Source organism: Mobula birostris, chromosome 18 (assembly GCF_030028105.1).
Source record: "Mobula birostris isolate sMobBir1 chromosome 18, sMobBir1.hap1, whole genome shotgun sequence".
Classification (NCBI taxonomy): Eukaryota; Metazoa; Chordata; class Chondrichthyes; order Myliobatiformes; family Myliobatidae; genus Mobula; species Mobula birostris.
The window spans coordinates 66506683-66529608 of NC_092387.1; the positions used below are offsets into that span (position 1 = coordinate 66506683).

The 22926-nt window shown below is 46.4% G+C and overlaps 1 protein-coding gene across 2 annotated transcripts in view; it reads left to right on the forward strand.

The window, feature by feature from the left end:
* Nucleotides 1–22926, forward strand: part of camk2g2 (calcium/calmodulin-dependent protein kinase (CaM kinase) II gamma 2) — a 495645-nt gene that overhangs the window by 403188 nt on the left and 69531 nt on the right. The window contains exons 13-14 of one of the 2 annotated variants that reach the window (XM_072282861.1): nt 10664–10726; nt 15403–15443. In XM_072282861.1, coding sequence (XP_072138962.1) covers nt 10664–10726; nt 15403–15443 — 104 coding nt within the window. The remainder of the gene's footprint in view (nt 1–10663; nt 10727–15402; nt 15444–22926) is intronic. The other variant, XM_072282859.1, reaches the window with a different exon arrangement.

Consider the following 22926-nt stretch of genomic DNA (forward strand, 5'->3'; position numbering starts at 1 on the left):
TGCCTGGAGGTAGGTGGCCAGTGGAGTTCCACAGGGATCCCTGCTCTTTGCGCGTTTTATAAGTGACTTGAATGAGGATGTCAGTAAGTTTTCAGATGGCACGAAGATTGATGGAGTTGTGGATAGTGTAGAAGGTTGTCGTAGGTTACATCAAGGTATTGATAGGATGCAGATCTGGGCTGAGAAATGGCAAATGGAGTTGAAGCACCTTCAATTACTCCAAAAGACTGAGGTTTGGTAAAATACTGAAAGGCTTTTATTCGCTGTACAATACGACCTCCACAGTGAGTGTCTGCCCCCCGGACTGAGGGGGAGGGGCAAGGCGAACACCTTTATACAGGACTCTGTGGGAGGAGCCACAGGGGCAGTCAGCAGAGGGGTGTGTCCAGACAGGTAACCAAGTTACAACATATATATATATGGTTTACCACATTCACCCCTCCTTTTTTTAAAAAGAGTCCCGCGGGGTGAAGTGACTGACAATATTTACAAGAAGTATATTTACAGGTTAAGTCTATCAGGCGGTCGAGTCTGTCGCTGTGACCTACGTAGCACCGGCGGTGATTGCACCGGCGATGGCGGTTGTGCTGGCTCCAGCCTGACTTCAGGTGCCAGCATGTTAGGCGTCGGTAATCCCTCGTGCGTGTGCATCGCGCCCGGTATGGGAGTGTCGTGTGGTGTCTGTATAGGGTTTGGGGTGCACGGTGTCTCGTAGGTACATACATTGGTGGGTACGGGGTCAATAGTCACCACGGAGTGTTCAGGGTAGGGGCCCGGAGCTCCTGCGGGCGCCAGGTCCCGGATGGAGACCGTGTCCTCCCGCCCATCAGGTAAAACCACGTAGGTGTACTGGGGGTTCGCATGAAGTAAGTGAACCCTCTCGACTATCGGGGAGTATTTATGGCTTTTCGCATGTTTCCGGAGCAGCCCTGGCCCTGGGGACGTCAGCCAAGATGGTAGGGTGGTTCCAGTGGTCGATTTTCTGGGAAAAGAAAAGAGCCGCTCATGAGGGGTGGCATTGGTGGCTGTGCATAACAGGGAGCGGATGGAGTGGAGTGCCTCGGGAAGAACCTCCTGCCAGCGGGAGACCGGCAGTCCCTTTGACCTGAGGGCTAAGAGTGTGGCTTTCCACACTGTGCCATTCTCCTTCTCTACCTGTCCATTCCCCCGGGGATTATAGCTCGTGGTCCTACTGGTTGCAATTCCCCTAGCTAGTAGATATTGGCGCAGCTCATCACTCATAAACGAGGACCCTCTGTCACTGTGGATGTAGCATGGGTATCCGAACAGAGTGAAGAGCTTGCGCAGGGCTTTTATAACTGACGTGGTAGTGGTGTCGGAGCAGGGGATGGCGAAGGGGAACCGCGAGTACTCGTCAATTACGTTAAGAAAGTATACATTGCGGTCGGTGGAGGGAAGGGGGCCCTTAAAGTCAACACTCAGTCACTCAAAGGGACGGGTGGCCTTGATGAGTGGTGCCTTTTCGGGTCGGTAGAAGTGCGGTTTGCACTCTGCGCAGACTTAGCAGTCCCTGGTCATCATCCTGATCTCCTCAAGGGAGTAAGGCAGGTTCCGGGCTTTCACGAAGTGGAAAAGCCGGGTGACTCCCGGGTGGCAAAGGTCTACATGTAGGGCGTATAGCCGGTCGATCTGCGCGCTGGCACATGTTCCCCGGGATAGGGCATCGGAGAGCTCGTTGAGCTTCCCAGGCCTGTACATGATGTCATAGTTGTAGGTGGAGAGTTCGATTCTCCACCTCAGAATTTTATCATTTTTGATTTTGCTCCGCTGCTGATTATTAAACATGAACGCGACTGAGCGCTGGTCAGTTAGCAGGGTGAACCTTTTGCCGGCAAGATAGTGCCTCCAGTGCCTTATAGCTTCCACTATGGCCTGGGCCTCTTTCTCTACCGCAGAGTGCCGAATTTCAGGGCCTTGAAGGGTACGGGAGAAGAACGCCACTGGTCTTCCTGCCTGGTTGAGGGTAGCAGCCAGCGCAAAGTCGGAGGTGTCACTCTCTACTTGGAAGGGAATGACCTCATCCACCGCATGCATTGCTGCTTTGGCAATGTCCCCTTTTATGCGGTTGAAGGCCGCGTGGGCCTCGGCAGAGAGGGGGAATGTGGTGGACTTGACCAGGGGGCGGGCCTTGTCTGCATAGTTAGAGACCCATTGGGCGTAATATGAAAAGAAGCCCAGGCACCTTTTGAGGGCTCTGAGGGTATTGGGAAGAGGGAGTTCCAACAGGGGGCACATACGGTCGGGGTCAGGGCCAATGACTCCATTCTCCACGACACATCCAAGGATAGCAAGTCGGGTGGTCCCAAATACACACTTGTCCTTGTTATAGGTGAGGTTGAAAGATTTGGCTGCTTGGAGAAATTTTTGGAGGTTGTTGTCGTGATCCTGCTGGTCGTGACCACAGATGGTGATGTTATCCAGATATGGGAATGTGTCCTTCACTTGGCACTGGTCCACCATCTGGTCCATTGCCCTCTGGAAGACAGATACACCATTCGTGACGCCAAAGGGGACGCGCAGGAATTGATAAAGCCTGCCGTCCGCCTCGAAGGCAGTGTAAGGGCGGTCCTCCCGGCGGATGGGGAGCTGATGGTAAGCGGATTTTAGGTCTATGGTCAAGTACACCTTGTACTGTGCCATCTGATTGACCATATTCGCGATGCGGGGTAGAGGGTACGCGTCCAGCTTCATGAACCTATTGATGGTCTGGCTATAGTCCACGACCATCCTATTCTTCTCCCCGTTCCAAACAACCACCACCTGCGCCCTCCAAGGACTTGTGCTTGCCTCAATGACCTCCTCCCTGAGCAGCCGCTGCACCTCCGACTTAATGAAAGCTCTGTCCCCCGCGCTGTACCTCCTGCTTTTAGTTGCCACGGGTTTACAGTCAGGGGTCAGGTTGGCGAACAGCGGTGAGGGAGGGATCCTGAGGGTGGAGAGGCCGCAAGTGGTGTCGGTAGTGTGGCAATCGGCATGATGTTGGGTGGGATGCGCGGGTCGGTGTGTGTGTGTGGTCAATAGCGGGGTACGTGACATATCTCTACAAAACGGGATTTATGACAGTAATTGGCGGGAGGGGCCCATCATACTTCATTGTCACGCTTTTCAGGTGGCTCTGGAAGTCCAACCCCAACAGCACAGGGGCACACAGTTGAGGCAAGATCAGTAACGTAAAGTCCCGATATTCTGTGCCCTGCACCACTAGCGTCGCTACACAACCCCCCCGGATGTCTGTTGTATGCGACCCGGAGGCCATGGTGACCCTCTGACTTATCGGCCGTATCATGAGTCCACAATGCTGCACCGTGGCCGGGTGGATAAAACTCTCCATGCTGCCTGTGTCAAACAGGCAGCTTGTCCTGTGCCCCTCCACCAGGATGTCCATCATTGACCTTGCGAGCTGGTGGGAAGCACTTTGGTCGAGGGTCACGGAAGCCAGGGTGGGGTCGCTGTCTTGGTCCGGCACGGTGGGGTGGCCCGTGAGCACCCGTTGGTCGTAGGCGGTGGGAGGTGGCGCCGACCAAGATGGCTGCCCCCATGTCTCGCACGTGGTGGCGGCGTGCAGGGAAGATGGCGGCCCCCATGTCTTGCACGTGGTGGCAGTGTGCAGGAAAGATGGCGACCCCCACGTCTCACACGCGGCGCTGCTCGATCCCGCTCGCAGTTTTGACTTACAGACCTTGGCGAAGTGGCCCTTCTTTCCGCAACCGGAACAGGTAGCTTGTCGGGCCGCGCAGCGTTTCCGGGGGTGCTTCTCCAGTCCGCAGAAGTAGCACTTCGCGGACTCACGACTGACTGCAGCCGAGGTCGATTCGCCGGCGGGTTGCGGGGTCTGCGGCCCCCACGAGGCCATTGGGGGATCGCGTGCCTGGAGAGCCTCGGAATTATGCAGAGCGGCCTCCAACGTATCAGCCAGCTCGATCGCCGAACTTAGGGTAAGATCGGCTTTTTCCAGCAGCCGCTGGCGCACGTACACTGACCTGGTCCCCGTAACGAAGGTGTCTCTCACTAGGAGTTCTGCATGCTGTGCCGCCATCAGCTCCTGGCAATTGCAGACCCGCACGAGCGTCCGTAGGGCCCGGACAAACTCAGCACTCGATTCCCCGGGGCGTTGTTTCCATGTCGCTAAATGGTGCCGAGCATAGACGCTGTTTATCAGCCACAGGTATTGTCTTTTGAGTGCGTTCATCGCGCCGTCGTAGTTCGGCTGGTCTCTGGTCAGCGAATAGACCCGTGGACTGACCCTGGAGAGTAGAACTCTGCGCTTCACTACGGGGTCGGTCGCTTTAATCTCCTCTAGATGCGCTTCGGAGCAGGCCAACCAGAGTTCGAAAGCGTTTCCAGCATCAGGCATTTGCGGATCGAGGTCCAATTTTTCTGGTCTCAGGGCCTGTTCCATGTTTTAAAATGTACAGCGAATAAAATTGAAGCACCTTCAATTACTCCAAAAGACTGAGGTTTGGTAAAATACTGAAAGGCTTTTATTCGCTGTACAATACGACCTCCACAGTGAGTGTCTGCCCCTGGACTGAGGGGGAGGGGCAAGGCGAACACCTTTATACAGGACTCTGTGGGAGGAGCCACAGGGGCAGTCAGCAGAGGGGTGTGTCCAGACAGGCAACCGAGTTACAACATATACACATGGTTTACCACAGGAGTACAATCCAGATAAGTGTGATGTGATTCACTTTGGAAGGTCAAACTTGAAGGCCAAGTACAGGACTAATGGCAGGATTCGTAGCAATGTAGAGGAGCAGTGGGATCTTGGGATTCACATCATAGATCCCTCAAAGTTACTGCGCAAGTTGATAGGGTGGTTAAGAAGCTGTTTGGAGCTGTTCATCAGTTGGAGAACTGCGTTCAAGAGCCACAAGGTAATGTTGGAGCTCTGTAAAACTCATGTGAGACATTAACATGGGGAGAATTCTCTTCAGTTCTGGTTGCCTCATTATAGAAAAGATATGGAACCTTTAGAGAAGGTGCAGAGGAAATTTGCTAGGATGCTGACTGGATTAAGGAATATGTCTTATGAGGAAAGGATGAGCAAACTAGGGTTTTCTCTTTGGAGTGGAGGAGGATGAGATATGACTTGATAGAGGTGTGCAAGGTGATAAGGGGCCAGCCAGAGACTTTTTCCCAGGGAGGATATGGTTGAAAGGTTAAAAGGTTGGTAGATGTTGTGGGCCGATGGGACTATACTGTGCTGTATCATGGTGTACATCGGAAGGTTAGGTTCATTTCAAAAGCCTCTCAAGCAGCTGTACGCTGGAGTGTTCATTGGCTAAACCGTTGGTGTTTTCCACAAAATTTCCGTTGTTCTATGGACTTGCACATTAATGGAGTTCAACGAGGGGGTGAAGGGAGTTGGAATGCCAATGAACTGAGACCAAGGTACTCATGGAGGTTCTGAGAAAGGAGAGGAGAGAATCATTTCCTGTCGTGCAGTGGAGAAGCGAGATTTGCATCTCTCCTATGTTTCGGGAAATACAGTCCTAGTCAGCACAATCTCTCCTAGTTTTATTCATATCAGAGGTTGGGATTTTTGAAAAACCATGGTATTTATTTTTGGTATTTCGAAAGGACGATGAGTGCTGACAATGGGGGGTGTATGGAAGGGTGGGAGCATTGATAGAATAGATAGCACCTTTTTTCCAGAGAGGAAATGGCTAATATGAGAGGGAATTTTTTAAGGTGATTGGAGGAAAGTATAGGGGGGGATGGCAGAGATAAGTGTTTTTTTTTTACACGGATTGGTGAGTATAGGGAATGTGCTACTGAGAGTGATGGCAGAGGCAGATACTTTAAGGACAATTAAGAACCTCTTGGATAGGCATATGGATGATAGAAAAATGGGGGCGTATGTAGGAAGGAAGGGTTGAATTGATCTTGAAGTAGGTTAACTGGTTAGTACAACATTGTGGGCCAAAGGACCTGTGTTCTGTGTTCTCGCTTTGATCTGACTTGTGGAGCATCTGCCCAGTGCTTTTAGTTAGTGTTAAAAGCCCCTCTGATGTCAGTGCTTTGAGCAAACAGTACAACAGTGTATTCAGTTTATCAAAATGCAGAGATTCAGGTTCATAAATCGGCTGATGGATTTAGGTCAGTTGTGGGCGGCACTGTCAGTTTCCACATAAACCCTGCTGTGCCAAACGAGTGGTGGGAGGGCTTGGAGAGGGAGATGCACGGTCACCATAACGACACAACAAAGAAGTTGGCAGATGCCAGACCCTCCCTTTGGCATCCGTCACTGCCCATGCAGTGGTGACTAACAGCAACATTAATCCATCTTTAGAAGCAGGAGGGACGGCTGACGGTCATAGAAGTGATTGGACGGGGACTACAGCATCTTAAAGCAAGTAGGAAGTTGCTTATCATATCCTGATGTTCTTTCTGGAGTCCCCAGAACTAATCTGTGTCTAAGTAAGTTGAGTTTCTTGTTTGCAGTTTGTGGGATCTTTCCTTAACGATTTCCTTACTATGTAGGTGATCTCCTTGTGGTGTTTAAAATCATGAGGGATATAGATAGGGTGAACGTGCACAGTGCTTTACCCAAGGTTGAGGAATCAAGAACCAGAGGGCATAGGATAAAATTTAATACGAGCTTGAGAGGCTGTTCAAGTTGGCATGATAGTGTAGCGGTTAGCACAATACTAGTACAGCATGGGGCATCAGAATTCAATTCCAGCACCTTCTATAACCCCTATGACCATGTGGGTTTCCTCTGGGGGTTCCGGTTTCCTCCCACAGGCCAAAGGCATACAGGTAGGTCCATTGTCATTGTAAATTATCCTGTGATTAGGCTAGGGTTAAATCATTAGGTTGCTGGACGATGCAGTCATTGAGCCAGAAGATACCTATTCCGTGCTGTATCTCTAAATGAATAAATAAATTGGTGTCTAGATCCTACCATCATCCCTAAGGAGTTTGTACGTTCACCTTGTCAATGCGTGTGTTTCATCCACGTGCTCCAGTTTCCTCCCACGTACGGATTAGGGGTTCGTGAGGTGTGGGCATGCTATATTGGCGTCAATAGCGTGGTGATGTTTGCAGGCTGCCCAGCGCAATCCTGGCTGATTCGATTTGACGCGACTGACACATTTCGCTGTATGTTTCGATGTACATATGACAAATCAAGTCAGTCTTTAACTTTTTCTACACAAGAGGTAGTATCTGTGTGGAACGAATTGCAAGGTAAGTAGATGAGGCAGGTCTAATAACAATTTCTAAAAGGCAGTTGGACAGGTACATGGATTGGAAAGGTTCAGCAGGTTGTGACTCAAACACTGGCAAATTAGATCAGCTTGGATAGGTATCGAGGTCAGCATGCACCTGTTTCCATACTGTATGCAACTCTATTCTCCTTTCACCCAACTAGAAATGCTGGAGGAACTCTGCAGGTCTTGTAGCATCCAGTTGACATTCAAGCTGAGATCTTTCAAGAGGACCAGGAAGGAAGGGAGCAGAAGCTAGAATAAGAGGAGCAGAGGAAACCTTTCTTTCATGGTCCACTCTCCTCTCCTCTCCTGTCAGATTCCTTTTTATTAAGCCCTCTACTTCTTCCACCTATCACCTCCTAGCTTCTTTCTTCATCCCCCCATACCCACTTTCTCCCTCACCTGATCTCACCTATCATCTGCTGTTGTTGTTAAGCTTTATTCTAAGCTAAACACAAGAGATTCTGCAGATGCTGAAAATCCAGAACAACACACACAAAATGCTGGCAGAACTCAGCAGGTCAGGCAGCATCTACGGAGGGGAATAAGCAGCCGTCATTTAAAGCCGAGATCCTTCTTGCGAACTGGAAAGGAAGGGGACAGAAGCTAAATAAGAAATGAGGGGAGGGAGGGAAAGGAAAACAAACTTTTGTTTCACAGGCCTTCCATGAACACCTCTGTCCTTTCTCAGCTCATTTACGCTTACAGGCCGGTGCTGCCTGACAAATCTGTGGTACCAACTGCCTGCCCATGAAACTTCCCAGTGGGATGTTGCTTTCAACACTGCAGGTGGAAGAAGCCAGAGGTCCACGAGCCAGTCCTTATTTGGGGATCAGAGGTGGAGAGGGTCTGTCTTACAGACTGCCCGTTACACCCCGAGTGTTTAGGGCAGCAGTGCAGGTCCTCTGCTTCTGTCTGTGTAGAAGGATTCTTCATTGCTGTTTTTATAACAGTTGTTTTCTGACCAGTCAGGGTGGTTAGCTCTGAACTGAACCCCTGAATTTGGAGGACCGTTGGACCATTCTTAGTCTGGCCTCTACCCTTTGGCCTGTCAAGAGCCGAAGCACAGGGCCCTGTCTCCAGTTAACATAGATCTCCGGTTCATTGAGGCATGCAAGCCTCCAAGCCCTACACAAGGTTGTGGTCCTCTTAGAGGGTGGAGAGGGTCAATAAATTCCTTTGTGTTATCATTTCAGATGATCTGTCCTGGGTCCAGCTTGGAAGTGCCATCACAACGTGGCACAATAGTGCTCCACTTTCTTAGAAGTTTGCAAAGATTTGGCATGTCATCTAAAACTTTGACAAACTTGTGATTGTTTGTATCATGTTTTGGAAACACCAAAGCCCAAGGACAAAAAAGTGTACCAAAAGTAGTAGATACAGCACAACCCATCACAGAAAAAGTCCTTCCCACCATTGAGCAGATCTACAAGGAGCGATGCTATACAAAAGCAACTTCCATCATCAAGGACCCCCACCATCCAGGCAATGCACTCATCTCCCTGCTACAATCATGAAGGAAGTGCAGAAGTCTTAGGTCCCACACCCCCAAGTTCAGGAACAGTTATTACCTATCAACCATCAAGCTCTTGAACTAGCATGGATAACCTCACTTACCTCAGCACTAAACTGATTCCACAACTCACTTTCAAGGACTCTGTAATTCATGTTCTCGGTGTTATTTATTTATTTATTTATTTGTTTGTTTGTTTGTTTATTTATTTGTATTTACCCAGTTAGCCCTCCTTTGCACAGTGGTTGTTAGCTAGTCTTTGTGTATAGGTTTTCATTGATTCTACTGTAGTTTTTTTGTTCTCTGTGAATGCCTGCAAGTAAATGAATCTCAGGGTTGTATATGGTGACGTGTACATACTTTGATAACAAATTTGCCTTAGACTTTGAGCTTTGAACATTGGAATAAACTGCTAGAGGGTGTAAGAGCAGGAGGATGGGACTGGTGCAAAGATGGACAGGTTTTTCCAAAGCAATGAAACTCCACAAACTGGAAACTCATTGCTTATTGCAGTTTTGTATCACAGCCAAATTGTGTTCCAAACTCTAAAGTTCAAAGTAAATTTATTATCAAAGTACATATATGTCGCCATATAGAACCCTGAGGTTCATTTTCCTGTGGGCATACTTAGTAAATCCAAGAAAGATAATAGAGTCAATGAAAGGCATTTGTTTCCATAAAAATAAAGCCTAATTTTCTAAACAGGGAGCAATACATGATGACTGACACCAGTGCACATTTAGCAAGGACCCATTTCTATCAATAATTTTCAGGGCTTTAGAGAGGCTGCAGATGAGATTTACCAGGATGCTGCCTGCATTAGAGAGCATGGCTTATGAAGAAAGGTTGGGTGAGTTAGGGCTTTCCTCTTTGGAGTGAAGGAAGATGGAAGGTGACTTGACAGAGATGTGTAAGATGACAAGAGACATAATTGAGTGGAAAATCAGCAGCTGGTCTGCAGGGTGGAAGTGGCTAGTATGAAGTGACGTAATTTCAAGGAAGAAAGCCCAGGAGGGATGCCAGAGGTAGATTTTTACACAGAGTGGTGCGTGCATGGAACACGCTGCCAGGCCTGGTGGTTGTCTAGTGTATAGATGGAAGAAAAATGAATATCTATGTGGGAGGGAAGGGTTAGACTAATTTTAGAGTAGTTTAAAGGGTTGGCACGACATTATGGACTGAAGGGCCTGTACTGTGTATCAGAAGGTTAAATTCATTTCAAAAGGCTCTCGAGCAGCAGTACACAGGAGTGATCCATGAAGAAGCTGTTGGTGTTTTCCATTGAATTCCCATTGTTCCACAGACTTGTAGGTTAATGGTGTTCAGTGAGGAAGGGGGAAGGGTGGAGTGCAAATGATCTGAGACCAAAATACTCTTGGAAGTTTGGTAAAAGAAGAGAAGAGAGTCATTTCCTCTGGTGGTAGAGGCAGATGCACGGACCAAGCGAGGAGGGAGGGGCTATGTGGGAGGAAGGAGTTACATTGATCTTGGAGTAGGTTAAAACATTGTGGGCCAGAGGGCCTGTACTGTTCTATGTTCTATTAAAAAAGAGGATAGCTCTAATAGAGAGATGGCAGAGCCACATGACCTCAACAGCCATGAATGCTTCTGAAAGTTGGATTATCTCATGGGTTAACTGTGAGGAGGAGTCAGAGTATGTAAATGGAGTGTAAAGGGTTAAATTGATCTTGACAAAGGTTAAAATGTCAGCTCATCATTGTGGGCTAAAGGTACAGTGCTGTAATGTGCTATACTCTAATTCCTTGTGTGTTTTAAAGAGACTTGGGTGTAAATGGAAAGCCGTGAACTCAAAGGGGGGAAATGGGTGGGCTTTTAAAACACGTGGGCTTTGCCGTTCCTCTTTTAACCTTTCGAGCCTTCTTGGCTCCTTTCACTAAATCCTTCCCTTCGATAGTTGGCAGGCAGTCCACAGCTCCGGCTGCAGCAGCCACAGCTGCTGCTGGTCTGGCTGAGCAAGGTATGTGCTATGGAACACCACTGTGAAACGCAGCATGCCGACTGAGTGCTTTCACCTAACGCGGGATGACTCATTTAACCATCGCTCATCATTGCTCATTGCAGTTACTTTTCCCTTTAAGAAAGCAATAAAAGTATGTGATTTTAAAAGAAAACACAAATGTACTTATAGCATAGATACTTGCATCTATGTGTCTGCGCGCACACACACACACACACACACAAATCTGAGTATATACCCCAGCCCCTATCTATATACATATATATATCGGGGTGCAAGAATTTAAGTTGGACACCACATTGAGCAAATAGCCTGTACACATGTATGGCCATTTTTATGATCCCGTGCTGGAGTCCAATTCTATTACATACCACCACTTTATAAATTAATATGCATATACGTATTTGATCATCTGTGATTTACAACGCACTCTGACAGATTTGGCGCATGGGGTTAGCATGTTCTGACTAAATTGGTGTTTACATTGCAAATGAACAGCGATTTGAAAGAAGCCGGTTAAGAGCACACTGCAGACACAATGGTGAGGTTTGGGAAACAGTTTCACAGCCCCGGAACAGACAGACGTTCACCGATCTGCTGTATCTATTGTTTGTTTCTCATTTCCAGCTCTGGCAACACTCTGCCGTTTGTAGTGTCGGTGCGTGTGCTAATACTGTCTGAGCCTGTCAAAGTGCTGTGCTAATGCCTGGATTGCAGTGAAGAGCACATTCTACTGTAGAATTGTTTTTTGAGTGGAAAGTGTTTAATTCCAGGAGCCTCAGATGGTGAAGAGAGAGAGGAACAATTACTCTTCGCCCAAACAAATCAAGACAAGATCACATAGGCACCACACTCCATACTTGCCCACACACCTAATTCTGGAAGAACTGTAATGGAGTGAGTTTTTTTTAAAAATAGAACAACACACACAATGTGCTGGAGGAGCTCAGCAGGTCAGGCAGCATTTATGGCTGGGAATAAACAGTTGACGTTTTCGAGCTGGGACCCTTCATCAGGACTGGAAAGGAAGGGGGAGGATGCCAGAATAAGAAGGTGGGGGAGGGGAGGAAAAAGTACAAGGTGGCAGGTGATGGGTGGATCCAGCAGAGGGGGAGGGGTGAAGTACAGAGCCGGGAAGTTGATTGGTGGAAGAGATAATGAGTTGGAGAAGGAGGGATCTGATAGGAGAGGACAGAAGACCATGGAAGAAAGGGAAGGGAGAAGAGCACCAGAGAGATGTGCTGAGCAGGAAAGAAGGGAAGGTGTGAGAAGGAAACAAGAATGGGGAATGGTGAAGGGGGGAGGGGGAATTACCAGAAGTTCAAGAAATCAGTGTTCATGACGTTGGGCTGGAGACTACCCAAACAGAATATAAGGTGTTGCTCCTCCAACCTGAGGAGAACATTTTGGATAAAGACTTTGACACGATTCAGATTTATTTGACACATGTACTTTGAAATACACAGTGAAGTGCCCCGCTGGCATTCACAACCAACGCACCCACAAAAGCCACCACACGTTCCAGCGCCATCATAGCACCCCACAATGCTCGACAGAGCAACACAGAACACAACAAACAACAAAACAACAGCAAAACCAGCCCTTCCCTTTCTTTCCTTCCTATGCACATACAGTGCACAGTGCTCTATCCCCGGCAGGCCATCTTCTTTGGCCTCTAGCAGACCCATCAATTATTCACAAACATTATTTTAAATGGAAGGGAACATTGAACTCTTTGCATGCAACATACAGAGTATTAAACAAACACTAGTGATATTCTCCTACAGTCCGGGAGTGTAGGGTTCATAAATCAGTACGTAACAGATACATGGAGAAGCATGGAGAGAGCCTCATGGTTCTTTGCATAGAAGCAATACACAAGTGGTAATGAAGGCAAGTTGGGATAATGAGATATAAAACTGAAGAAAAAAATTGGGGAAGGAAAAGGCAACAGGAAGGAATAGAATTGTCAGCTTCGGTGTGGTACCTGAGCACTAGTACCAGCAGAGTGGATCAAATAGGTGAGGTTGTCATTCTCCAACAATGAGGATAAATGCCCAACAGGCAAACTATCAATAAATACCACAGACGAGCTTATAAAAATCCCTTCACTTGTCTTTTTTAAAGTATGAAACACAACAATTGGAATATAAAACAGTCCGTTCACTGGACAAATTGCAAAAGGGCAGATAATGAGTAACTCTTCCTCTTCACAGAGAGCTCTTTCATCAAAACATCCAGGTTTATGATGAGGGTTAGGAGATTTAATGAAGACTTTGGGAAGATTGTCTTTACGTTCCAGGATGGTTGACATCTGGCTTCTACCAATTGAAGATAGATATGCACACAAACACTGATGAAGTATTCAGGCAAGCACTTGACATGGAAGGTAACAGGCCATGTGATAACAAATGAGTTCAGTCTGGATGGCTACTCGATGGCCAGTGGGCTGGAGAACCCATTTCCTTTTCCTATAGGCTCTACAGAGACTTGCAACTCCATTCTTCTTCACCAGAAGTACATTTGAGCACTTCCGCCTCTAGAACACAAACAAGAGTAACAGTCAATATTTTCCTCATATACAAGGCCAGATGACATTGGAGCAGAATTAGGCCATTTGGCCCTTCGAGCCTTCTCCAGCATTCCATCAAGGCTGATCTTCTTCTACCTTTTCCCAAAACTCTTAACTCCTAAGTTACAAACATGCCCTCTGGGAACTACGGAAGAGATAGTGCAGGTGTGATTTTGTGGCATGTATGTTTCTCGTCGTTATATTTTTAAAAATCAAGATTAGCGTATAATGAAAGCTAAATGTCCATTGTCTCAAGTCCAAGTTCAATTTTATTGTTATTCAAGTGCACAGATAAACAGTGCCAAACAAAACAACATTCCTCTGGATCAAGGTACATAGCACAGTACGTATAAGTCACACACAACACCACAAGTAAATTAACAAATAATAAAATATATTTGATAAGATTGGCATTTAGTATAAGGTTTGCAGTCCTTTTTTCTTTGAGCTCAGATTCTCATCTCCTTGGACATTCCCAGTTTCCAGATTTTGACACTCATCAGCACTATGATATTTCAATCAGTCACTCTGTTAATGTACAAGCAAGGCATGTGGTGCTCTCCCACATGAGAAACACAAGGCTACACAAGCATTTACTGAACTGTGAAAGGACAATACTTGCCCATAGTTACCAATATGAGGAATTCTTCTCTGAGATACCTTATCACTGACTCTCTGCACATGGATTTACCACAGGAGAAAAGCCCTTCACCTTAATCAACTTCAGAGGACCTGCATAGGTATTGAGGGGTTGGGGAAAGGTAGGCGGCACTCCAAAGCAATCTGCATTCAAAGAACTAGCTGGAAAATGTGTTATAACCATTAGAAGGCGATTAAAATAAATCATCTCCAGTCCTTTCATTTGCGTCATGTACTAAGCGTGTGTGGCCCACATCACATGCCCTTGCCTCTGCGTGTCTGCATGAAGATGAGCTGCCTGCCTAATACCTTCCATCCTGTGACCACCGAAAGGGCCACTCCTCTGCTGCGCACGCACGTGTCCGATCTATATCGGAACAAAAGCTGTGATTCATGTCCCAACATTTCACTCATGGATCCAGTCCATTCGGAATGTGGAGACGCAGGGAAGAATAGAGGAATGAGCATGTTGTTTCCCGCTGAGAGTTTGTGTTCCTCATGGCAGGCCCTTAGGAAGCACTTGCATGTCACTTTCACTCCCTGGTCACCTCCTGTCTTCCTCTTTTGCCATTCCCAACTCCACCCCAACCTTTGTCTTATGGTGGTAACTTGGTCCCCAGGAAGAACTGACATTGCTAGTTTCTTCTTTCTATGTCAGCCCATCACCCCTACTGGCTCATAGGCCGCCGACAGCAGCTCGCCACAGTTCTCCATCCTGGGCCAGTCTTTCAAGTTGTCTCCAGGTGTAGCCCGTCTTCGAAGGACTTCCCTCTCCCAGGGATGAGGTCTGTGGAGTTTCTGTTGGTGTTTCTCTAGCCCTGGGTTTTTACAGGATGGGGTTGCTAGCCCCATGCCCAACCCTCCTCCTTTCCTAGCTGGGCTTGGGAATGTTCATGATGGAGTTATTGTTAGTTTGTAACCCCTCTATTTCTGCCACCCAGTGTTCACCTTCGTCTTCCAGCATTCTCGGCTGTCACTGCGTTGGTCTGACTGGAAACATGGCAGTGTATGAGAGTCAAGGACAGATCCCAATTCTAGCTGTTGAGGCCAAAACTGTACCTGTCTCTGTGGTTCCTACGGACCTGCCTCATGCCATTCCCAACATTTAACCCATCCACCGCATTTGGAATGAAATTGCTATGAAAAACAAAAAGTATTGACTATTACAACTCAAACATCAATCTTTCTCCTCTATATTTCTCTCTATTCTCTCTACTTTCTCTGTGTAATCCATACGAGGTAAGATCATGACAGTAATTTTCAATATTTAATGAAAAACGCTTGAATTTGCCCTTTGATTCAGGGTTTACTGTAATACTGATCATTTTCTTCTTTTTGATTATTACAAAATACTTTAAATTATTTCAAAAGTGTTCTTCTGCTGAATAGAACAACAAAGCGATTCATTGCACAGTATCAGTCTGTAATGCAATGAATATTCACTCTCTTTCATTTCATTTTACAGCAGCTAAGAATTTGCTTAACAAGAAGACAGATGGAGTTAAGGTAGGTTGAAGGTTTTGATTGAGGTTCATTTGTCTGTATGTTGTATGTGTATGTGCATAATCTGTCTCTGCATATCTAATGTGGGGGATACATTATGAACTTCATAATAAGATTAAAAGAGTGCAGAGAAAGTGTACAAGGATGTGCCAGATCTGGAAGACCTGAGTGACAGTGAAGGGTTGAATCAGTTCGGACTTTATTCCCTGGAGCATAGGAGAATGAGAGGAGATTTGATAGAGTTATACAACATTATGAGGGGTTTAGAGAGGGTAAGTGTAAGCAGCCTATTTCTGCTGAGGTTGGGTGTGACTAGGTCATGGGTTAAGGGTGAAAGGTGAAATGTTTAAGGGGAACCTGAGGGGGAAATTCTTCACTCAGAGGCCGTGCGAGCTGCCAGTGGAAGTGGTGGATGCGGGTTCAATCGCAACGTTTAAGAGGAGTTTAGATAAGTACATTGATGGGAGCAGTATTGAAAGCTATGGTCCAGGTGCAGCTCAATGGGACTAGGCAGAATAATAGTTCAGCACAGACTAGATGGGGCGAAGGCCTTTTTTCTGTGCTGAAGTGTTCCATGACTCTGGGTGATGCCTCTGCTCTTGTCTCAGATGTGATAGTGTCTGTGCATGCTTGTTTTGCTTGTGGGTCTGTGAAGGTATAGAGTAAGAGAGTCACAGGTGGAGAGGTTCCTGCTCAGTGTGTGTGTGGGCATTTGTGGAGCGTGTGTGATTCACACACAAAAGTGTATCATGCAGTTGGAGCACATGCATGTTTGTTGCATGCATTTGAAGTAATTGTGTATGTGTTGTAATTGTTAAAGAGAGATTTTCTCTGTGTGTGGAAGGTGCAGATTTGTGTTGTGTGTGGGGCAGGTGCACTAGTGTATTATCATATGTGTGTGTGTGTGTGAGAGAGAAGTGGGTGTGTGTGAGAGAGAAGTGGGTGTGTGTGGTGTGTGTGAGAGAGAGAAGTGGGTGGGTGTGAGAGAGAAGTGGGTGTGTGTGTGTGAGAGAAGTGGGTGTGTGTGAGAGAGAGAAGTGGGTGGGTGTGAGAGAGAAGTGGGTCTGAGAGAGAGAAGTGGGTGTGTGTGTGAGAGAGAGAAGTGGTGGTGTGTGTGAGAGAGAGAAGTGGGTGTGTGTGAGAGAGAAGTGGGTGTGTGTGAGAGAGAGAAGTGGGTGTGTGTGTGAGAGAGAAGTGGGTGTGTGTGTGTGAGAGAAGTGGGTGTGTGTGTGAGAGAAGTGGGCGTGTGTGAGAGAGAAGTGGGTGTGTGTGTGAGAAGTGGGTGTGTATGTGAGAGAAGTGGGTGTGTGTGAGAGAGAAGTGGGTGTGTGTGAGAGAAGTGGGCGTGTGTGAGAGAGAAGTGGGTGTGTGTGTGTGAGAGAAGTGGGTGTGTGTGTGAGAGAAGTGGGTGTGTGTGTGAGAGAAGTGGGTGTGTGAGAGAAGTGAGTGTATGTGAGAGAGACAAGTGGGTGTGTGTGTGTGAGAGAAGTGGGTGTGTGTGAGAGAGAGAAGTGGGTGGGTGTGAGAGAGAGAAGTGGGTGTGTGTGTGAGAGAGAGAAGTGGGTGTGTGAGAGAGAGAAGTGGGTGTGTGTGTGAGAGAAGTGGGCGTGTGTGAGAGAGAAGTGGGTGTGTGTGTGAGAAGTGGGTGTGTATGTGAGAGAAGTGGGTGTGTGTGAGAGAGAAGTGGGTGTGTGTGTGAGAGAAGTGGGCGTGTGTGAGAGAGAAGTGGGTGTGTGTGTGTGAGAGAAGTGGGTGTGTGTGTGAGAGAAGTGGGTGTGTGTGTGAGAGAAGTGGGTGTGTGAGAGAAGTGAGTGTATGTGAGAGAGACAAGTGGGTGTGTGTGTGTGAGAGAAGTGGGTGTGTGTGAGAGAGAGAAGTGGGTGTGTGAGAGAGAGAAGTGGGTGTGTGTGAGAGAGAAGTGGGTGTGTGTGAGAGAGAGAAGTGGGTGTGTGTGAGAGAGAGAAGTGGGTGTGTGTGTGAGAGAAGTGGGTGTGTGTGTGTGAGAGAAGTGGGTGTGTGTGAGAGAAGTGGGTGTGAGAGAGAAGTGGGTGTGTGTGTGAGAGAGAGAAGTGGGTGTGTGTGAGAGAAGTGGGTGTGTGTGTGAGAGAGAGAAGTGGGTGTGTGTGAGAGAGAAGTGTGTGTGTGTGTGTGTGAGAGAAGTGGGTGTGTGTGTGAGAGAGAGAAGTGGGTGTGTGTGAGAGAGAAGTGGGTGTGTGTGTGAGAGAAGTGGGTGTGTGTGTGAGAGAGAGAAGTGGGTGTGTGTGTGTGAGAGAGAGAAGTGGGTGTGTGTGAGAGAGAAGTGTGTGTGTGTGTGTGTGAGAGAAGTGGGTGTGTGTGTGAGAGAGAGAAGTGGGTGTGTGTGAGAGAGAAGTGGGTGTGTGTGTGAGAGAAGTGGGTGTGTGTGTGAGAGAGAGAAGTGGGTGTGTGTGTGTGAGAGAGAGAAGTGGGTGTGTGTGTGTGAGAGAGAGAAGTGGGTGTGTGTGAGAGAGAGAAGTGGGTGTGTGTGTGAGAGAGAGAAGTGGGTGTGTGTGTGTGAGAGAGAGAAGTGGGTGTGTGTGTGAGAGAGAGAAGTGGGTGTGTGTGAGAGAGAGAGAGAGTTGGGTATGTGGAGAGGGCTTTCGATTTGATTATATGGTGGGGGTGAGTGTGTATGTGGGGAGAGCTTTCTGTGTGATTACATATGTAGAAGGGGAGTGTGTATGTGGGGGGACAGTGTGTATGAGGGGGTGGGACGTGTGTATATCGGGGGGAGTGTGATTTGGAGGGCGTGTGTGTCTGCTTTATTTTCCTAAGATTATTTCAAATTCATTCAAGTCCTGACTAATATGGAGAAAGCAAACATTTTTGGAGCTTCAAGATGGGGAGTTGAACCTCAGCTTTTCCCTGAGGGCGGAAACAAAGCATCACAGATGCCGTAGGTCCAAATGAAATCAGAAAACAGGTCGGACTGCATCTGTGGAGAGAGAAGTGGTGTTAGTGTTTCAGGTGGAATACCCTTAATCAGAATGGATATCTTGACCCTGAAACACTAACTTTCTAGACTGTGAGAGACCTGATGTACATCCCCATCACTTTCTGTAATAAACTCTGTGAAAGAGGTTTCTCTCACTCCCTGTGCTAATTCTGCCTCCTACTTATGAACAGAGAAGATTTAATAATCCACACATCGTATTTCAGTCTTATTTAGCCATAACTGTGCAGCCAAGTGCTAAATTTTTAGACTAGTTGATCAATCCTATCTTTACCAGCCTGCCTTTCTTTAAAGGTTGAGTGAACTTGGCCTTTTTTCCTTGGAGCGATGGAGGATGAGAGGTGACCTGATAGAGGTGTATAAGATGATGAGAGGCATTGATCGTGTGGATAGTCAGAGGCTTTTTCCCAGGGCTGAAATGGCTAACACGAGAGAGCACAGTTTTAAGGTGCTTGGAAGTAGGTACAGAGGAGATGTCAGGGGTAGGTTTTTTATGCAGAGAGTGGTGAGTGTGTGGAATAGGCTGCCAACGCCTCGGAAACGATAGGGTCTTTTAAGAAACTCCTGGATAGGTACATGGAGCTCAGAAAAATAGAGGGCTATGGGTAACCCTAGGTAATTTCTAAAATAAGTACATGTTCGGCACAGCATTGTGGGATGAAGGGCCTGGATTGTGTTGTAGGTTTTCTATGTATGTTTCTAAATTTTGCCAAGATAAAACCCCATCTGAGCAGACAAATGTGTCTTTAAAAATGTCTTTGGGGGGGGGGGGGGGCTGTTATGGATGTGTCTGAATTCCAAACCAGGAAGATTTATACTTCAAATATGTAAACTTGGGTTTATAAAAAGTTGATAGGTTTTGGAGTACAAAAAGGCCCTTTTCAATATGCACTGCTCTTATGTGCATTTTAAGGATGTTAATTCCAGGATTTCAGGAACAGATTCAGTATCTAATCCAATCCATCTTCCCTCCCTTGTGATGACCTTTAGTCGGCAGCCATTTTGTAATTAGACTCTGTTTTCAGAATTGTTTGTTAGTTGTAGAATGGTAGAGTGATGTTGAAATCAAAGTGACCGTTTAGAGAATTCTGCGTCTTTCCCATCAACTATATTTAGAATTGAGGTTACTCTTTAGATTCTGTAATGCAATAACCAAGATAGTTGTGTTTAGTCCTGGGTATGGATATGATTCAATGATATATATCTAGTCCTATATCTAGTCCAAAAATCCACTGAAGAGTTGGTGGTCTTGGGGAATTAGATTGTGACAGACTTGTTGAGGGAGGTGGGCATTAATGCTCCTTGATGGGGTTTTGCTTTGCATAGTGGTTAACGTAATGCTATCACAGTGCCCGTGACCCAGATTCGATTCCCGCTACTGTCTAAGGAGTTTGTATATTCTCCCCATGTCCACGTGGCTTTTCTCTGGCTGCCCCTGTTTCCTCTCACATCCCAAAGACGTATGAGGTAGGGTTAGCGAGTTGTGGCCATGCTATGTTGGGGCAGAAGGTGTGGCAACACTTGCAGGCTTCCCCCAGCACAATCGTCACAGAATTGATTTGACGCAAATGACACATTTCGCTGCACGTTTCGATGTACATTGATGTGACAAATAAATTTTGCACAATCTGCTACAGTAGCATAGCATATTGGAGCATTTGATTGCTCTGGGACAATACTGGAGTTCAGAAGAATGAAGGAGGATATCATTGAAACCTATGGAATATTGAAAGGCCTAGACAAAGTGGATGTGGAGAAGATGTTTCCTATAGCGGAGGAGTCTAGGATCGGAGGGCAAAGCCACAGAATAGAGGGACATCCATTTAGAACATAGATGAAGAGGAAATTCTTTAGCCAGAGGGAGGTGAATCTGCGGAGTTCTTTGCTACAGACAGCTGTGGAGGCCAAGTCAGAGATTGATAGATTCTTGCTTGGTTTGTGTCAAAGATAATTGGGACAAGGCACGAGAATGGAGTTGAGAGGGAGAATAAATCAGGCACGATGGAATAGAGCAGACTTAATGGGTTGAATGGCTCGATTATGCTCCTACGCCTTATGATCTTACGGTGTAAATTCAACTGAAATTCTAAAGAATGATTTAAAGATATTAGATTACAAGTAACTCCATGTACTAATTAAATAATGTGCCACTAACTTATGAGAATAGATTTGCCAGTATGTTATATTAACCTGGCAAGTTAATACTGATTCCCAGGAAAAAAGGTATGAGTATCCATACAATTCGCTACATTTTCCTGGCATATTGAATTTTTCATATTTTTATTATTTAGCTCAATTTTGCTTTTGTAAACACTGTCTGTTGCTTTTGTGCTGTGTATCCATGGTAACCAGGGCAGCCAAACCCACAGCTCACTAACCATACATCTTTGGTATATGGGAGGAAACCCATGGAGAGTCACTGTTTGTCCCACTCCCATCAGGAGGAGGCTATGTAGCTTCTATGCCAAGCCTACCAGACTCACAGTTCCTTTCCCCAAACAGTAAGGCTGACCAGCACCTCCACCACTGCTTTATTACTTCCCATCAGTCACCTTCTGTACAGCCCAGCGTCACCTTGTGGACATACAATCAATCTATGTAATATAAGCATCCATCATCAGGAGAGTACAGGCCCAGAGTATCAAACTCTCCTCATACAATAACCCTTTCATTCCCAGAATCATTGTTGTGAACCTCCTTTGGAGCCTTTCCAATGCCTTTCATGCCAGCAATGCCAACAATGCCAGCACAAAATTGCTCATAACACTCCAAATACGTTCTGATCAATGTCTTATAAAGCCTCAGCATTACATCCCTCCATTTATGTTCTAGCCCTCTCGAAATGGCTGCTAACATTGCATTTGCCTTCCTTAACAACGACTCAATATGCAAGCTAACCTTCAGGAAATCCTGCACAAGGACACCCTTACAACGTCCCAGCTGTGTTACGGAAGATCCGTGCTCCACATCTACCTATGGCTCCAGCGAAGTTAAGAGAGTAGCAACACTGCCATCTACCTAATGATAGAAAAATTCAGAATCAGCTTTATTATCACTGACATACTGTAGGTTGTGAAGTTTGTTGTTTTGTGGCAGCAGTACTTTGCAACACATCAAATGCTACTAGGTTACAATAAATAATATATAAGAAGTATGTAAGTATAAGAATATATTAAAAATAAATAAGTAGTGCAAAAAAGAGCAATAAATAAGATGGTGTTCACGATCCAAAGTAAATATATTAACATACATTTATATCAATCCTGAGATTAATTTTCTTGTGGGCATACTCAATACAAGAAACATAAAATAATCAATGAAAGACCACACCCAACAGGACGGCCAAACAACCAGTATGCAAAAAACAACAAACTGTGCAAATACAAAAAGAAAGAAAAAAAGAAATAATAATAGATAAGCAATAAATATTGAGAACATGAGACGAAGACTCCATGAAAGTGAGTCCATAGGTTGTGGGAACAATTCAGTGATGGGGTGAGTGAAGTTGAGTGAAGTTATCCCCCCTGGTTCAAGAGCCTGATGATCCATTCAGGAATCTCATGGCAGAGAGCAAGAAGCTGTTCCTAAAACTGCGGTGTGTCTTCCCAACGCTGTACCCCTCCTTCATGGTATGTCCAGGATGGCAAGGGTCCTTTATGATGGATGCTGCCTTCTTGAGGCATTGCTTTGATGGTGGAGATATTAGTGCCTATGGTGGAGATATTAGTGCCCTTGTTGGAGATGTTAGTGCCCTTGTTGGAGATGTTAGTGCCCATGGTGGAGTTGTTAGTCCCCATGGCGGAGATATTAGTGCCCATGGCAGAGATGTTAGTGCCCATGGTAGAGATATTAGTGCCCATGGTGGAGATGTTAGTCCCCATGTTGGAGATATTAGTGCCCATGGTGGAGATGTTAGTCCCCATGTTGGAGATATTAGTGCCCATGGTGGAGATGTTAGTCCCCTTGGTGGAGATGTTAGTGCCCATGGTGGAGATGTTAGTCCCCTTGGTGGAGATGTTAGTGCCCATGGTAGAGATGTTGGTGCCCATGGTGGAGATGTTGGTGCCCGTGGTGGAGATGTTAGTGCCCGTGGTGGAGCAGACTGAGTCTACAACCCTCTGCAACTTTTTTGATACGTCCTGCTTACAGAAACTAGGAAGCTCCAATCCAGCTAATTAGTTCCCAATCAGCCAGCTGGTAACCATTAGCAAAGTAATGGAATGGACATCATTGATGTCCTAAATGGGGCACTAATTCACCAATAATCCTCCTACTTACGCCCAGTTTGGGTTTAGTTAGGATCACCCAGTTCCAGATCCCATAATGGTCCTAGTCCAAACAAGGGGAAGGTACAGAATTCCAGAAGTGATGGAGTTACTGTTCTTAACAACAGCCAGGAGTAACCTGGTAAGTAGCGACTCACATGTGGACCACATAAACACAAGAGATTCTGCAGATGCAATTACAAAGAAGGCATGCCAGCAGCTGTACATCATTTGGAGTATAGAAATTAGG